The 19,640-nt window shown below is 34.9% G+C and overlaps 1 protein-coding gene across 1 annotated transcript; it reads left to right on the forward strand.

Moving 5' to 3' along the window:
- The first annotated feature begins 11,270 nt into the window (after nucleotides 1-11,270).
- Nucleotides 11,271-14,177, forward strand: LOC149264702 (disease resistance protein UNI-like). Its single transcript, XM_089400450.1, has one exon. The coding sequence runs from the start codon at nucleotides 11,271-11,273 to the stop codon at nucleotides 14,175-14,177; it is 2,907 nt and encodes a 968-aa protein (XP_089256576.1).
- Nucleotides 14,178-19,640: the final 5,463 nt, after the last annotated feature.

The raw sequence follows: 19,640 nt of genomic DNA on the forward strand, positions 1-19,640 counted from the left end.
CCAAGTAAGAGACATGACCCTACACTCTTCATTATTTCCATTTATTTCAGTTTCCCCTATAAATTTTGGATTTTTAGGCATCCCCTAGATGTTTGGGCCAGGTAATGCAATCACCTAGGGAAAAGAGTGTGTTATAATGCATTTCCTAAAAGGGGAACCCACGTTATAAAGCATTGATAGTCGATATGAACCCATGTTACCATGATAGACATGGTAAAAAACATGTTTTACATATTTTTAAGCTTACTTGATGGCATGGAAACTGATTCAAAGAGGTTTTAAAGCAGGTTAACTCTAGTAAAATGATGGCATAGAGGGAAAGAGTCAATGAACAAGAATAAATGAAAATGCTTAATGATCCAGCATGCTTGACAACATTGAGAAGATGTGGGATTTTGAAATATGTATAGAAGATATGTGGGATTTTCAAATATGAGGGTGCAAGAGGATATTTTGGAAACAATAATCCAGATGTGGGATGAACACCAGAGAATCTATTTTGCAGATTCCGACTTGGAATGTCTAGCTAGCTTGTCCTAGCAGAGTTTGACTTGGGAGTAACTTGGAGATATTATCAACTATGATCTCAATTAACCTAGTCTATTTTTTAAGGATGAATAAGATAAAGATGATGTATTCTGAATTAAATGCAATGAAAATAGCATTGCAGGATTGGCCTCCAAACACAAAGAGGAAAAGAGAAGTGATATATTCCAAAAAAAATTCCTTAAGTCCCTAGCAGAGCCCTTTCTTGAAAATGTTATTTGCCAACCAAACCCACCTTAGGATTCGAGACTATTGCTGGTCCAAATAAATTAATTTTTTTTTTACAAATGGTCTTATCTTCAAAACCGCAAACACACATCATGCATTGCTTCTGCCGCAAGAGAAAGGGCGAGGAAGGAAAGTTAGGCATACCTGAACACCGTGATATTAATCCAAATCTGGAGAAGCCTTTACTCAGAGAAATGCTTACTTCTTCCCTAAATGTTGAAGTGCCTGTATTTTTCTTTATTATTGTATGAAACTTTGTACCAGGGATATTGTAAAATTCCCAAAGCTTTTAGGTAATTTCAAGGGACAAGTGATAGAGAATCGAGAATGGTAGACACAACTCTCAAACCCACTTTTCTTGCAATAGTCGTTTTCCCACCTTCTCTGTGAGCTTTGATGTAATTTCTGAGTCGAAGAACTTCCTCTAGTATCTATAAACTTTTGTTCAATACCATAATTGGAAATCAATATTTTGTTCAATTGATTCAGAGCAAAAGGTTTTGGTTTCTCTGAGCTACACCCAAAGTGAGATAGAATAATAGAATCACCTCACATCAAATCTGATAGATATCAAATCGCAGAAGTCCAGAGATAGAGTGCGCCAGCTTGAAGTAAATAAATATATAAATAAAATATGTATATATAATTGAAACTTCTGATTTTCTTAACTGCCAGTAATTTTGACACTTTTATAAATAATTAGCCAGATAATAATGACGAGTTTATTTTGCAATAAACTATATTTTATGGTTAAAATAGCCTAAAATGGGTAAACTAGCGTCAATTTTAACCCGTGGTGGGGTCCATGGTTACGAAATTTAATTATTCTGCTCTTCGTTGACTGATTATTGGGATTATAAAAGATGCCACCATCGTTGATGTATGAGAGTGGGGTTCATGGTTACGGAATGTGGTGATAAAAGTTTCAGTGAGATTGTGAATTTTTTAGGTTCAAAATGTGTTGTTAATGTATAATTAATTTTTGTGTTTTTTGAAAATTTCTTGGACTTTCCAATTATGTAAATTAAAATTGCGTTGTGGCCGCAATTTTGACACTACTCTCATTATAAAACAAATGTAAATTAAAAATGCGTTGTGGCCAAAATTTTGACACTACTATCATTATAAAACACAAACTTAACCTTACTACTGCATCCGAACAAAAATTGATCGAGGAAAAAGATTAGAATACATGATAAAAATTGTGTTATATTGGTTTGCGTTCGAAGGAAGAATTATGTGGCTCACATCATACATAAGAAAGCATCGGGAGCTGGAAGGGCCCTCATTATTAATTATTGCACAAGCTATGACAAATATCAGATGGTTACAAAATGTAATTATGCTGTTTTTTTTATTGATTGCTGTGGTTATATAAGATGTCATATTGATGGTTGGTACTTGGTATTATATAAGATGTTATTTTGTTGGAAACTAATATTGACTGTGTTATTGACTTATTAATGTTTGGGGTTGTATATGTTATCGTTAGATTTAAACAAGTATATGCTATTGTTAGATTTAAGAAAGTATATTATTCAACATGGACATATACAACCCCGTACATTAATGACTCAATATCACCGTAAATTTAGATTTTTGTTGTTAATGTCATTGACGTATGAGTTGAGTAGCGAAAGCATAACCTGCAAATAAATTGAAGTTGCAGAAAATAATGGAAAATAAACAAGATAACAGAATAATCAAACACAAAGATTGACACAGTGTTTTACGTGGTAAAACCCTCCTTGTGAGGGAAACATTCACGAGAAAATTATAATTGGTATTCTTATTATTCAAGGGAGATTTGGATAGGGATATATGTGGAACAACTAGAAGGGTTTGTTCAAAATCGCAACAAGAGGTTTGTTTGCAAACTCAAGAAGTCATTGTATGGCGTGAAGCACTCTCCGAGGCAATGGTACAAGAAGTTTGATTCCTTCATGATGAGCTACAATTTTACCAGAAGTGAGTATGATCATTGTATTTACTTTCAAAACTTGGAAAATGGTATATTCATTATTTTGGTGTTATATGTTGATGATATGCTTGTAGAAAACAAAAGCATGGTTGAGATCAACAACTTAAAGGCTCAATTGGCTAGGACATTTGAAATGAAGGATCTTGGAGTAGCAAAACAAATCTTGGGCATGGAGATACACAGAGACAAGAAAAATGGTAAGTTGTGGTTATCACAACAGAAGTATGTGGAGAAATACTTAGATTTGGTATGAATAATGTGAAACCTGTTCAAATCCCTTTAGCTTCTCGTTTCAAGTTTTCTTCAAGTTTGTTTCATAGTAATGACGAAGAAAATGAGTATGTCTCGTGTACCATATGCTAATATAGTAGTATGCTTAATGTATGTGATGGTTAGTACAAGGCTGGATATTTCACGTGCAATTGGTGTTGTCAATAGATACATGGAAAATATAGGTAAAGAGCATTGGGCAGCAATGAAATGGGTCCTTCGATATCTTAGGGGCATGAGTAATTCTTGTATCGCCTATAATGGTACTAGTGATTCAGTCTGTGGTTATGTTGATTCAAATTTTGCAGGTGACTTGGAGAAGAGGAGATCCACTTCTGGATATGTTTTTACTCTTGCAGGTGGAGCTATTAGTTGGATGTCAAAGCTTCATAACTTAGTTGTATGGCATGCTTGCAAATACACAATTTCGTTAAAAGGTTTGCTATGTGAGTTTGGAAGGGTGTAGGACAAGGTGAAAGTATTTTGTGATAGACAAAGTGTTATACACTTGGCGAGGAATCTAACTTATCATAGTAAGACAAAACATATACATGTTAAATATCATTAGTTGGATGTCAAAGCTTCATAACTTAGTTGTATGGCATGTTTGCAAAGACGCAATTTGGTTAAAAGGTTTGCTATGTGAGTTTGGAAGGGTGTAGGACAAGGTGAAAGTATTTTGTGATAGACAAAGTGTTATACACTTGGCGAGGAATCTAACTTATCATAGTAAGACAAAACATATACATGTTAAATATCATTTTGTAAGACAAGTTATTGATGAAAGTGGGGTGGTGGCTCTAGAAAAGGTCCATACAAAACAAAATTGTGCAGACATGTTCACAAAACTAGTCTTGTTAGAGAAGCTAAAATGGTGCCTCGCTTCTCTTGGATTGCAAAGAAGGTGATGAATGTTTTTGGGCATGATATATTAGGTAAATTGTTGTCAAGGTGGAGATTGTTAAAAGTTGCCAACCATTTCCCTATATTTTTGGGATAATAGCTAAGATTGGTTCCTTGGCTTAGTTTGTTTTTCCTAATATAAATTTTTGGAAAAAACATATAAAAGGAACTTCTTTGTTTTATGTAAAAAATTTCTTATGTAACAGGATGGATTTTGAAAAAATCTGACGGGTTTCTATTTAACCATGTAAGCCTATAGAGGCAATATGAAAAACATAAAAAAAAAATGTAAATCTTCCTTGGATAATAAGAACACTGATTATCATTGCCCATGAATGTTTCCCTGACAATGAGAGTTTTACCACATAAAACACTGTGTCAATCTTTGTGTTTGATAATTCTATTATCTTGTTTATTTACCATTATTTTCTGCAACTTCAATTTATTTATAAATTATGCTTTCACTGCTGAACTCAACAATGCTTCTCTTATTTGACTGATTGTTGACTGATTGTTGGGATTATAAACGATCCCATCGTCGTTGATGTACGAGAGTGGGGTTGATGGTTATGAAATTTAGTTCTGGGATGCCATCGCCATTGATGTATGAGACTGGGGTCGACGGTTACATAATGTAATTATGCTGCTCTTTGTGGATTGATTATTGGGATTATAGAAGATGCTATCGTCGTTGATGTATGAGAGTGGGGTCCACAATTACAAAATTTATTTATGGCGCTGGTCCTTGACTGATTGTTGGGGTTATGAAAGATGCCATTGTCATTGATGTATGAGAGTGGGTCCATGGTTCCAGAATTTAATTATGCTGCTCTGATTTAATTGATTGTTGGGATTATAAACGATGCCATCGTCGTTGATGTATGAGAGTGGGGTCGAAGGTTATGGAATTTAATTATGGGGTGCCATCATCATTGATGTATGAGAGTGGGGTCCATGGTTACAGAATGTAATTATGCTGCTCTTTGTGCACTGATTGTTGGGATTATAAAAGATGCCATCATCGTTGATGTATGAGAGTGGGGTCCACAGTTACGGAATTTATTTATGCCGTTGGTCCTTGACTGATTGTTGGGATTATAAAAGATGTCATCGTTATTGATGTATGAGAGTGGGGTCCATGGTTATGAAATTTAATTATGTTGTTGGTCCTTCATTGATGGTTGGTACAAAAGGAGTAGTTTTTAAGTGTGATATTTTGGATTTTATGGTTGGAATTGTAAAAGGGAGTAGTTTTTAAGTGTGATATTTTGGATTTTTTTGTTGGATTTGTAGTTGAATATGGTGAAAAAATTTGTGGTCAAATCTTGATTTGTGTTGTTTAAATTGGTTTTTTGGTTACATATATAAATTCAACATCTTAAAAAATCTTTAGGGCACTCCTATTGTGAAAAGTTCACTTATCAATTTTGTGATTTCAATAAATCCTTGTCAAATATTAGACAAATTAAATGAAAAAATGAATAGGAAAACTTTTCAAAAAAATCTCACATACAAATAAATTCAACGGGCTAAAAAATGTTTAAGGCACCTCTATTGTGAAGAGTTTATTGATAATTTTGTGATTTCAATAAATCTTTGTCAAATTTTAGACAAATTAAATGAAAAAATAATAGGAAAACTTTTCCAAAAAAAAATCTCACATACAAACAATTGATTATAAGAAATGTTTTAGTCTAACTTTTTGCCTTGAAAATCATAGAAATTCCGGTCATATTTTGATAAAATTGGGTAGGAATTTTCTAAATCCTAGTTATAGTTTGTCAATCTACAATATTTTGGGTGCCCTAGAGGTTTTTGATGGCGCTGAATCCATTTCCACCATCAAAAACATGATTCAAACACTGCTACTACATGATTTTTTGAATTTTTTTTGCCCAAATTCCAACCACTTTTCACTGTCTGGGCAGTTCCTTGCAGTGCCTTCCTCCGCTTCCGTAAAAGACTCCATGAGAAATGCCATCATAATTTCTTATTAAAAAATGCCATCCTCGTTGATGTATGAGAGTGGGGCCATGGTTAAGGAATTTAATTATGTTGTTCGTCCTTACTTATGGTTGGAATTATAGAAAGAAGTAGTCTTTAAGGGAGTAGACAAATTGATAGAAAAATTTTCAAAAAAATCTCACATAAAGACAATTGCTTATAAAAGATGTCATCGTCATTGATGTATAACAGTGGGGTAATTTCTTATCCTCGTTGATGTATGAGAGTGGGGCCATGGTTACGGACTTTAATTATGCTGTTCGTCTTTACTAATAGTTGGAATTACGAAAGGAAATAGTCTTTACTAATAGTTGGAATTACGAAAGGAAATAGTCCGTAGACAAATTAAATAGAAAACTTTTCAAAAAAAATCTCACATACAGACAATTGCTTATAAAAGATACCATCGTCGTTGATGCATAAGAGTAGGGTCTATGGTTACTGAATGTAATAATTATTCTGGCCATCGTTGACTGATTGTTGGGATTATGAAAGATGCCATGCCGTTAATAATGCTGCTCTTCTTTGACTGATGGTTGGAATTATAAAAGATGCCGTCGTCTCTAATGTATGAGAGTGGGGTCCATGGTTACGGAATGTGGTGCTAAAAGTTTCAGTGAGTGTGGATTTTTTTAGTGTGTTGTTAATATATAATTACATTTGCGTGTTTTGGAAATTTCTGGGACATTCCAATTATGTAAATTAAAACTGCGTTGTGGCCACAATTTCGACACTGCTCTTTTGCATCTTTGGAAACAGAATGAAAGAAGCTTTTTACATTATTGAAATTATTAAAGTTAACTATTACGCTCTTGTAAGACTAAAAAACATCCAAGCAAGCGAAAGTGACATAAACCAGTTTTTCTTGAGTTAGAGGCCAAGCCTCCCTAATGGGAAGGAAGTCGTTAGAAACTTCAAATATATAAATAGAGACGCTGAGGACTTCAGTGGGATTCAGACTTCTATTGTAAAACTCTGTTTTATTTCTGAGTTGCTAAAACTTGTGATAGTTTGCTCTATAATCCATGGTTTCCACAATAAGAATGAGTTCTGTTTAAGCCAATTCTGAGTTAAATTCGAGGGCTGAAGCTCTTGGGTTAGGGCCCAACCCAAGCAGCCACAACTCCTCTTTACTGTACATTTATGCTAGCATAGAGTTCTGTTATGTTCATCTGTTTAAGTAGCTTCCTAGTTCTGTTTACTTGCTTAAATAGCTTTTTGGTTTACTTGTTCATTTGCTTAAATAGATTCATGGTTTCTCATTGGTTATTTGCTGAAGTAGCTTTCTGGTTCTGTTCATTTGCGTTGTGCTTTAATTTACTTTCATTTATGCCTTCTTTCAGTTCACAGGTTAGTTAAAGGAAAAAAATCACTATTAAGTTGTGCACAGGTGTCTCGACCTCATCTCCTCCCTTTGGGACCATGACTTGAGGAAGGGACCCTCCAGCAACCCCAAAAACACAGTCTCTGATTCTCACATGGGCTATGGAGTTCGCTGTTTAATGTAGTTATTTGTTCACCCACACTGGTTTTCTCTGTCATTTTCATTTGAAATCGCCTCCAACACGTTCCTCCTACATCGCTTCCTCACCGTCCGATCACCAACAAACCTTCCCAATCACTGCCCAATTCACTTTTAATGCGACTTTTTGCACTTTAAATCCCCATCGTCGATCTTCCTCATTAGATCCAACAGCTATCGCGCACCCGCTCACCAACTAGCTCGGTCAAATCTCCACCATTGATCTGCCTCACCAGATCTGACAACTATCGTGCAATATCGCGTGGACTTTTGTTCGATCGTTATTCACCCGAGGGCACACGATGAGAGTGGTTTCTCCGTGCTACATGTCTCCCAGTTAGGCTAATCGCGCAAAATTTTAGAAAACCACTTACAACATTGAGGGCACGCGATAAACAGCTTATTGCCCTCTAAACTCGCTTTGTCATTTTCGCACGTTTCTTTTTCCTGCGATCTAATCTTCGTCATCCATCTGCCAATTAATCTTGTCCGTCCATCTCTTGACTTAGCCTCTGCGATATAATCTCAGCCTTCCATCTCCGGCTAACCCTGTTCGTTGATCTATTCACTCAACCGCCACGATATAATCTCCACCGTTCATCCTGTTAGTTAACCCTATTCTCCCATCTATCTACGTAACCTCCTGCGATCCAATCTCTGCCGTTCATTTTCCTTTCACCCGACTGATCCAATGGTTCTTATGCATTGTTGCTCCCTCACGTCCTCCTTTCACTGATTTCGACCTCTGATTGCTTTTTCCGCTTGAAACCTAATTTAGCCTAAGTTTCTTTGTTACACCTTAGTCTAGTTTTGATGCTCTTTACTTTTGCAACTTAGATAATTAGCATTAGGTTAGTGTTAATTTAACAATTTTGCTTAGCATAGTTGTTTAATTGGTTAGTTAGGTTATGGTGTAAGTTTAGCATTTCATGATGTTTTCTTCATTACTGTAGTAGAGTAGCTCTCTCTTAGAATAGGTTTTCTCTCCTTCCATCAAAGAATTAAGCTTCTTCTGACCCTATAGAAGTTTGGCTTGGAACCCCTGGGGTCTCTTGCTAGACAAACAGTGACAACAGGCAGGACCTTCACTTCTACTTGTGCATATAGCACTGTCACCTCCAAGTTTGTACGAACCCCGGGTTGATAAGTAAAGCTGGTAGCCCTAGGAGTTGCAGCATTATTGTTGCAATACCTAGGCTCATCAGTAATATATGAAAGATTTGTTATTCCACAGTATACTTGTTTTCTTTCTTTTTCCTCCGCCTCGTTTCTTTTCCATACAAAGTTATACTGTATAGTTCTATTTCTATACAAGTACAATTCAAATTTCTTTTAAAACCAGACATATACTATCCAATTTTGTTCTTCATTTCCTTAGTCAGAAATGTTGCTATGAAGTAATACTATACAATTCTATTTCTATACAAAGATGTACTCTTCATCCAATTATTTTTTTATTTCCTCAGTTAGAAATGTTGTTCTTTTAAAAGAAAAGAGACATAACAAATACAGTAATGTAAATGTACTTATCTAATTCCTTGCCAAAACCAAGAAGTCTCTCCTACCAACCGTGACGCTGGCAATGACGTCCAGTCTCCCCCCGAGCTTCCACTCGTCCAGACAATATAGGTATTAATCCTAAGTTTTCGAACCTCCAAACCTCAAGACCATTGGTCCGTTTTAGAGTCCCAACTTGCAAGGATTCTTCAAGGGTTCCACTGGCCCAAGTCTAGCTCAAGAACTCCTCAGAAGTTTCAGCGTCCTGCTCACCTGCACAATGTCCTGTGTGAGACTTGTTCACCTGCACAATATCCTGTGTGAGACTTTCACTTTCCTTGATTTCTCTCCTTTTGTTCCTCACGGTCTTTTCTCATCAAAAAAGCTCTGCCTTCCTTGGAATTGTCTTTTTTTACAGGAAGAAGAGAGTTATAAGTGACCTAACTCCTTGGAGAGTTTTATTTAATTATATATTAAAAGTTTTTCTTTTAATATTCAAAAACTTTTGTCTCAACCATGTATGAATCACTATATTCCTTTGGATAAACCATGGTTAGTTTCAAAGTTCATAAAAAATAATAATTGTAATAAGAATAAATTAAAACTAGCATATAAATTCATAAAATTCTTAAGGGGTGTCACACATGTTGAGAAATAAAAGATGGAGTAGTCTAAAATATTAGAAGTATTTTACTTTTATGGGTTAGAATGGGAGTCACCTATAGAGGTAGAGGAATTGCTCGGACCGTCAAAAGTGGCTGGAATAGAGGTAAAAATATTTCAAAAAATCTTATAGAGGGAGTGTTTGAATCATGTTTTTGATGGTGGAAATAGATTTTGCACCATCAAAAACCTCTAAAGCACCTAAAATTATGAAGTTTGACAACTTTTATATAGATTCGCAAAAATCCTTGCTAGATTTTTTCAAAATATCACTGGAATTTCCATAACTTTAAGGGAAAAAAAACATAATCGGCATTAAAATGTGGCGATAATTTTTTTTGGGTGTAAGTTATTGTAAAAAATTGTGATTCTCTTTTTAAATGTATTTTTAAATATATAATTGAATTTAATAATTTAAAAAATATTAATAAATTCAAAACTTATCATTCCAAGAAAATCTCTATCAAATCTAACAAAATCTAAAATAAAAAAAAACATTAAATGCATAATAACACTGGTGTTACCTTGATTTTCGTTCAAAAGAAGGGCGTTCTCGTTCACGTCATTCAGAACAAGGCAACAGGAGCAAGAAGGACAGTCAAACTTATCTGTCCTTTGCTTTCGGCGAGAAAATCTCTATCAAATCTAACAAAATCTATAACAAAGCATTACCTTTGTTTTAGTTCAAAAGAACAGTCATTCAGAATAAGGCAAGGGGAGCAAGAAGGACCGTCAAAATTATCTGTCCTTTCCTTTTGGCGAGAAAATCTCTATCAAATCTAAACAAAATCTATAAAAAAGCATTACCTTTGCTTTCGTTCAAAAGAAGAGTGTTCTCGTTCACATCATTCAGATAAGGCAGGGGAAGAAGGAAGGGCCCTCAATATTATCTGTCCTTTTCTTTTGGCAGAGAAAATTCCCGGAACTTTCTTTTAAAGTGAGGAAAAGAAAATTAACAAAGTTCCTATGATGAAAGTTATCCATCCCTTTGAGTTCGGTGAAATTGAAAGTGGGGCTAATGGTAATGCTACGCTTCTTTAAAAGATGGACTAAGATAACCAAGAACTCATTGATGTACTTTAAATGTGGTGTGAATATATATAACTAGATTCAGTGTTTTGGAAAATTTCTGTGTAAATTATCAAACACAAACTTATCGTCACTCACGCATCCCAAATTGTGTCAAATGAAATGAAGAATTCACTCATTACCGCACAAGCTATCACAAATCTCGTTTTCACTGAACAATCACTGAAAAAAAATCTCGTTTTCACTGTTTGCTATAATGGCGATCATGCTCTTTCACATCCTTGGAAAAAAAATTGAAAGAATCTTTTTTTCATTATTGAAATGACAAAAATTAACTATGACGCTGCTTCACAACTATAAGTGTGCAATTCTTTGGTCCTATCTATCAATGTATGAGAGTTATAGGTTACAAAATCTCAGCATTTGTGTTCACAATCCCGGGTTGGTTTTTAGTTACATAATTTCTGGTTCCCTTCCACAAGGCTCTGCTCTTGTAGTGTTAATATTGGTTGAGGATTTCATTAGCTGGAGAGAATTTTTCATTTTGAGATTTCTCAATATTGATATTCACCGTTCTGGGGCTTTGTTATTTTGTGCTATCAAGGGAGTTGAACATATTTTTTTATCATGCCTGATCCTGGTTTCGTATCTGGATTTATTAATGTGGGCATAGACATGGCTATCCACCAAATCATCCATCACGTTAACATTGCTCGCAGTTGCAAGAAAGAATTGGCCAATTTGAAGCGCCTGGTAATGGAAATTGAGCCAATGTTGAAGGAGATCCAGCACTATCGCTTGCAATTAAATAGCAAGAAAATCTCAATTGCTCAAAGCAACAATAAGCTGAGACCCTCAGCTGTTAATACATGGCTTAAGGAGTTGGATGCGCTTATCCGACCAGCATCAGCAATGGCGCAACAATGCAGTACAGTCGCTAAGTATGACGTGATTTCTCGTTATAAAACGAGTAGAAGGATTACTCGTTTGATTTCAGATATCAGAGAGCATCTCCAATCAGTTCCTTTGATTAGCATGCTCCAAAATGAGGAGCTCCGAGAGAGAATTGAAGAGTTGCGAGCCTCTCCAGTTGCAGCCTCTACTTCTGCAACGCCCACCCAACCTGATGCTTCAAGAGGTTTCTTCATCAACGAACCCCTTATCGTGGGGCAACACAATGCCTTTGCAGCACTAGAGAAGTCAGTGATGGAGGCAGAGGGTGAGTCTTCCTTTTCGTGCATTGGCGTGCTTGGCAAGGGCGGTTCTGGTAAAACCCTCCTCCTGAAGTCCGTCTTCAATAGCAAAAAGGTGAGGGGTTTATTTTCCAATGGATTGTTGCTTTGGCTGACTGTTTCGCAGTCTCCATCTTTCCCAAATCTTAGGAATCAACTCTTTTCCCAAATAGCCATGCAAGCAAACATAAATCCAGATCAAAATATGACTGAAGAATCTATAAAAATATGGTTGCATGAGAGTATGCAGGGAAAAAGGTTTGCGTTGTTCCTGGATGATGTATGGGAGGAGGGTCGCCGATTGCTGGAGGAATTGTGTCTAATCCAGCTAACCGACCATTCCACCTCCAAAATTGTTGTGAGTTCAAGGAACCAGAAAACGCTGCAGGAGATGGGAGTTAATGAAGATAAGTCCACATTGATTAGATTAGGCGATTTGATGGAGGATGATAGTTGGCGGCTGTTTGTTTATCATGCTTTTCCACATAACAGTGGAAGTCTGCCAGGAAACATCGACGAAGGAAAGGCGAGGGTTGTGTGTACAAAGTGTGGAGGGCTTCCCTTGGCAATCAAAGCAGTAGGGAGGGCAATGGCAGGCATTATTGATGCACAAGAATGGGACTTGGCAGGCCACAGGTTGTCAAACGCCAACAACGAAGTCTATGATTGCCTCAGGTTTAGTTATGACGCACTGGGCAACTACAACATTAATCTCCAATTGTGCTTTCTGTACATAGCTGCTGCCTTTCCGGAAGACCTAATTCTTCATCCTAAGCTCGTCACTACGTTGTTGTCGGGAGAAGGACTGCTGCAAGATCAGGGTGGCCACGACCAATTCGAGATCGGAAGAATCTACGTCAACAATTTAGCCGAGCTTTGTTTGATTGAACCAACAGTGAGAGATATTGACGGGCGCGTGCAATATTTCAGGATGCACGACGTTGTCCGCAGTTGCGGAATACAAATTGCTGAGCAGCAAGAGAGCTTCTACTGTGGCGCAGGTAAGGATCTCACAACATTGGATGCAAATCAGTGTTTAGCACGCACTAGAATTTTGTTGACTGGCAACCAGTTGACTTCTCTTCCAGAGTCTTTCAGAGCTCCAGAAATCTGCACATTAACATTGGATGGGAACAGACATTTGGGAGAAATTCCAAGGGGGGTGATTGAGAGCATGATCTCTCTTAAGGTTCTGGATTTGAGTAGTACGTCCATCCAATCATTGCCTGAAAGTATTGGCCGTTTGAAACAACTTACATGCCTAAAATTATTGTGCGTACCAATCAAAAGGTTACCAGCATCTGTCTCCAAACTTGTAAATCTCCAAATCCTGGCTCTTTCTTATTCTGGAATTACAGAATTACCTTCGGGCATTGGTAAGTTGAGAGCACTAAAGTATTTAACGCTTGCAAAGTGCGCCGATTTGCAATGTCTGCCGCATGGCATATCACAGCTCACTTCTTTGCAATACCTCTCGGTTCCTAGCAGTGCGTGGAGTCGTCGAGTGTTTAAAAGAGGTCAAAAAGCGGCTTCCATTAACGACCTGGGGAATTTAACACAACTGAAATATTTGAGGTTAGAGAACAATGGAGAAACAATTTGTGAGGGCATTTTAGGGAGGATGCTTCAGATGGAAACATTGGAATTGAATATCACCGTCACAGCCTTTTTACCTGAAGATGTTACTAATATGTCAAAGTTGAAGCAGTTTTCATTAGAGAGCTCTAACATAGTTAAAATGGAAAATAAATTTTATCAACTTCAAAATTTAACTCATCTTAGATTATGGGACTGTCAGATGTTGGAAGAACTTCCACATTTACAAAATCTAAGAGGGTTAAGGAAATTAGATATTGTACGATGTGAGAAGTTAAAAAGGATTCCTAAAGAATTTGGAGAGATGGGGGCATTCCCAATGTTGAAGACATTTTCAATGGTTAATTTAGATGAATTAGAAGAGCTGCCAATGCTACAGGAAGGTGCAATGCCCAAACTTGAAAATTTTACATTAATGTTGTGTGAAGTATTAATGATGTTGCCAAAAGGTTATTGGAATCTTAAAAACCTTCATAGTATAAAATTGTATGGTTGTTCAAAAATTTCAGAGAATCTTGAAATAATCAAAAGAACAAATCCAAATGTGGAAGTGGTAACTATGTCTACTAGCAGGACAGAAATACTTTTAGAAAAGTATTGGCGAGGAATAGAGATTTACAGTGAATTTTGGAGCTCAGAGATTTACAGTGAACTTTGGAGCGGAGAGTTTTACCTTTTCCTCCAAGAAATATATAGATATTTCTAAGATTCTATGTATTATGATCAATGATCAATAAATGTAATTTATTTTTTTATCAGCATATATATGTGACTTATTATTCACGTTTTTGTCTTCAACATTTTCATATTTATGTATCATATTTGAAGAGAAAAAATAGATAGTTTTAATTTATTAATAATGTTATAAATTTAGAAAATTAATTAATTATCAATATTTTTAATACAATTCATTTTTAATGATTCTATAAATTTTAAAGTATGATATATTATTATTTAAATTTGAGAAAAAATTAATAAAAGATTAAAAAATATTAATACAAATTAATTATTTTATATATCTAATTATACATTATATTTATTTTAATTAGAATTTTTATCTTTTCAAATTTTTATTTGTTATAAAATTATATTTTTAATTTGATTTAGATTAAATAAATAAATAAAATTAGTATATACAAAAGAATAGAAAAAATGACACAAAGAAGGTTATTTTTTATATAATTTAAAAAAAATAGTTAGCTAGCCGTGGTAACAAAGGTTATTTTTTATATAATTTTAAAAAAATAGTTAGCTAACATGGTAACAATGTTGATTACCATAACAGAAATACTTTTAGAAAAGTATTGGTTAGGAGATATGGCGTATTTTGGGAGGGAGTATTTTACTTTTTCCTCTAAAAAAAGTATAGATATTTATAAAATTCTATGTATTACTTTTCATGATTAATAATTGTAATTTATTTTTTCATTAATATTTATGTATGATTAATTATTTATGTTTTTTTTTTGAATATTTCTATTTTTAAATAACACATAAAAAAAGAAAAAAATATTTTTCAATTCATTAATAATGTTATAAATGTAGAAAATTAACTGAGTTATCAATATCTCTAATATAATTTAATTTTAATGATTGTATATATTTTAAAGTGCCATATATTATAATACTAAATTTTAATGATTATATAAATTTTAGATTTAGAAAAAAAATCAATAAAAAAATATTAATAAAGTGAATCTATTTTATGTATTTTAATTATACATTATATTTATTTTAATTAGAATTTTTATTTTTAGTTTATAAAAATAAAATATTTTTATTTAGATTAATTATATAATATTTTTTATATATATAAAAGAATAGAAGAAAATGACTTGGGTAATGTTATTTTTTTGGTATTTTTCAAAAAGAAAAGTGTAATACAAATAAATTTTGATAATTGAAATTTGAATTTCCAAAAAATATTCTTGAAACATGCTATATAAGTAAAATTATTGTTTTATGCGGGTGATATTGCCTTTTAATTAAAATTTTGGATTTTTAAGAATGCTATTAATAGTATAAGTTATGAGTGCATGGAAATGAAGGCAAAAAAGCTAGGACAACCTCCATTTCTATAGATCTTGCTTTATTTGTTTCTCATAATGGTGATTATGCTCATGTACACTTTTCAATAGGATAATGGAGAATTTTTGCTATTTAATTAAAAAAATTAATTGAAAATGGGTTATGACAATGTTGCACAACGATAAATTTGTAGTTGTTTAGTTATATGGAGGTGTAATGCTCACAAATTTGGGTTGATTTTAGTTACGAATATTTTGATCATTCGCTTTTGTCAGGTCGAGGTAACTCCTCAAATCAAATTGTGTCTTTGCATAGGTCAGGAGGTAACTCCTCAAATCAAATTGTGTCTTTGCATTAAGATGTATCATAGATATATACATGGAGAGACTCTTGGTTTCATCTCCCAGTTTCTCTGTCTTCTAATTCTCTTTATTTTCTATTTACAATATTTATATGGATTTACCTAATCCCAAAGATTAGGGGTCAACATTCACCCCCTTAATCTGAAGGGATGTTGGTGAGACCAAGCATCATTCTGAATCTTTCAAACTTTTCTCTTCCAAGCGCTTTGGTGAAGATGTCTGCAATATGATCGTTTGTGGAAAAATGGCGTAGGTGGACTGTCTTGGCCTCAACATGATGTCGAATAAGATGGTATTTTGTATTGATGCGTGTCGTTCGATCATGGAACTTTGGGTTCTTGGCCAACTTTATTGCAAACGCGTTGTCAATCATTAGAGGAGTAGAATGCACTTGTTTTTCCTGCAAATCTTCTAGAATTTTCCTCAGCCACACAATTTCCTTTGTTGCTTCAGCTGTTGCCACATATTTTTCGTCAGTTGTGGAATCTAGTGGAACTGATTGTTTACGTGACCTCCAAGAGACTAATCTTGATCAAAGACTCATAACGTAACCTAATGTAGATGCCCTAGTTTCTTTATCTCCATCGAATTCTGAATCAAAGTATCCAATCAAGCTGAAGTCTCCCACTTGTGTATACTTAAATCCAAAGTCTTGAGTTCCCTTCAAATACCTTAGAACTCTTTTTGCAGTAGACCAATGACCCTCACAAGGATTTTGCTTAAACTTGGAGAGGATTCCAACAAAAAATGAAATATCTGGTTTGGTAGTAGTTAGGTAGTTGAGACTTCCTATGAGTTGTCTATACTTCATTGGATCCTCAAATTATTTTCCTTTAGTGGATGTGAGATTTAAGTTTTGTTCCATTGGAGTAGTCAAATGATTGCACTCAACCATGTCAAACCTATTCAACACATCTTTAATGTACTTTTTCTGAGAGAGGAATATCAACTTTGGATGTTGAGTTACTTCAATTTCAAGATAGTAGTGAACATAGTCCAAGTATGTCATTTCATAACCTTTCCTCAATTTGTTCTTTATGGATGAAATGTAGCTCTCATTGTTCCTTGTCATCAAAATATCGCCTACATACAACAAAAGATATACAACTTTCTTGACAAACAACGCTGCATCATCAAGATCATTATGCTTGAAGTTGAGTTTCAAAAGATGCTCAATTAACTTCTCGTACCAAGCTTGGGGAGCTTGCTTGAGGCCATACAAGGATTTTAAAAGATTGCATATTTTATGTTCCTGACCCTTCACAACAAATCCTTCTGGCTGGGACATAAAAACATTTTCTTTCAAATATCCATTTAAGAAAGTAGTTTTTACATCCATTTGATGGACTTCCAATTGCTATGTGTTGCCAAGGAAAAGAGTGTCTGGATGGTAGGCCATTTTGTTGTGGGGGAGAAATTATCCTCATAGTCGACCCCTTCCTTTTGTGCAAAACCTTTTTCCACAGACCTGACTTTATGCTTGTCAAGTGAGCCATCTTCTTTATACTTGTTTTTGAAGACCCACTTACAGCTAATTTATTTGGTTCCTAATGGAAGATCAACTAGCTTCCAGGTGCCATTCTTTATCAAAGCATCATATTCTTTCTGCATCACTTCTTTCCATTCATCATGAGAAGCAACTTCTTTGAAGGAAGTTGGTTCGAAATCTGTAGACAAGTTCAGTTCATAATCATAAGAAACATCCATATCAATAGGTGAATCAGAATCATCTACATCAGCTCCATTTTTTCTGGTTGAGCTTCTTGTTCCTGTCTTTCTGACCTCATCAGGATGAACACTTTCAAGTGTCTTTGTCAACCATTTAGAAGGACCTTTCTAAGATGGCCTAAGCTACTTAGTTGATTGAGATGGGGCTAAATCAAGATTTAGTCTCCCAATTCTGTCACTCACATAACTCAAAGTGTCATTAGTGGTTGAAGCTTCATGCGAGGGAGAGAGTGTTTCAGAAGAAGATTCCACATATTGATCCAGTATAGGAATCCCCCCTTATCTGATTATCAAACCCTTGAAAATATTTTACATGTCTGAATGTATCCCAGTGATCAAGTTGTCGCTCAACAATATTGTGAGCCTTGGAAGATTCAAGAAAGATCACATCTCTAGATATTATAAACTTCTTATTGGCTTCATCATAGAGATGATATGCCTTGGAGGTATTTGAGCACCCTAAGAAGATACACTTATGACTCCTTCCACTGAGTTTGTTTCTCTGTTCCTAAGGTATTAAGGCATAACAGATGGAACCAAAAACCCTGAGATGCCTCACCAAAGGAATGTGGCCATACCACATTTCATATGGAGGATTGTTTTTTATAGCATTAGATGGACACAAATTCTTTATATACACATCACATAAAACTGCATCAACCCAAAACATCAATTTAACATTCTTGAAAAACATCATGGAACGTACCATATTTAAGATTTCCTTATTCATTCTTTCAACTACTCTGTTCTGTTGGGGATTATAAGGCATAATTGTTTGATGTTTGATCCCATGCTAGCGAAGATAGTTTTCAAATTCATTTGAAGTGTATTCTTTTCCATTATCAATGAGAATAGAGCCAATATGAGATCGTGTATCATTTTCAATCCATGCATGAAAGTTCTTGAATGTTTCAAAAGCTTTAGTTTTGTTCTCAATAAATAAATGCAACACATTCTGGTGTAGTCATCAATAAATGTCATCATATATTTATTTACCATTTGCATAAGGAATAGGCATTGGGTCACATAAATCTGAATGAATGAGTTCCAGTTTTCTATGTGCCCTGGAATGAGAATCATGAAAAGATTGTTTGTTGTGCTTTCCTAAGATACAAGTATTAAGTTTCCTAGGAATTATAGGCAAACCAGTAACACCATTTTTCTTCAACAATCGAAGGTTGTCATAGTTAAAGTGTCCTAATCTAGCATGCCATAAAAGACTTGATGGAAATGTACCTTCATCATAGTGAGAATTGTATGAGAATTTTTGTGAACGAATAGAGGTTCCTTGCAACTTCAAAAGTCTTTCTTCTTCTATCCCCATAATGACAAGTGAGTGATATGATGCTTTTCTGACCTCGACCTTGCCATCAAATATATGAATGGATTTTCCTTTTTGGCAGATGTGGACCAAAGACAGTAAGTTTCTCCTCGGCTCCGAGAGGTATAAAACATCATGCCGAAGAAATTCTGGAATACCAGGTAGTTTGAGCCTGATGGCTTGAGTTTTGACTTGTGTGCAAAGTATATTACTCCATCAACATCGTGAGTGAATTCTTCAAAGAAATCTCTCCTGAAAGTTGTGTGGAATTTTTCTCCTAAATCAAGCAACTAGTCATCTTTCCATGAAGCAAGTGAAGGATTGAACAAGTATTTAGTTACTCCATTGTTACAATGTGCCACAACATAGTGAGAGGATTTAGGTACTTTACTTTTCCCTTTGTCATTAGTTTTACCTTTCCCTTCATTCCTTTCCTGCTCAATTTTGTCCTATGGAAACTTACACCTGGATGTATCATTTCCATCTCTAGTGCATCATATGCAATGAAGATTAGACTTTTCTCCTTGGTTATGTCTGCTCCCTGCCTCTAAAATCCCCCCTTCCTCTTCCTCTTTGTCCACCTCTTCCTATAGAAGAATCTTGTGCATGATTCTTCTCCTTTTGTGCAAGGCATTCAACTTTGTAAGTATACTGAGGAGTTGAATTCTTCCCAAAAGCCTTCTCTCTCTTAGCAAAATGATTTTCAATGGAGTCAAAATTAATCTCCTTA

Source organism: Pinus tabuliformis, chromosome 6 (genome assembly GCF_031772625.1).
Source record: "Pinus tabuliformis cultivar Carrire ecotype Pingquan chromosome 6, CPIR1, whole genome shotgun sequence".
NCBI lineage: Eukaryota > Viridiplantae > Streptophyta > Pinopsida > Pinales > Pinaceae > Pinus > Pinus tabuliformis.

Bases quoted from the DNA above. Each gene is read 5' to 3' on its own strand.
- LOC149264702 (XM_089400450.1), top strand. From the start codon at position 11,271: ATGCCTGATCCTGGTTTCGTATCTGGATTTATTAATGTGGGCATAGAC.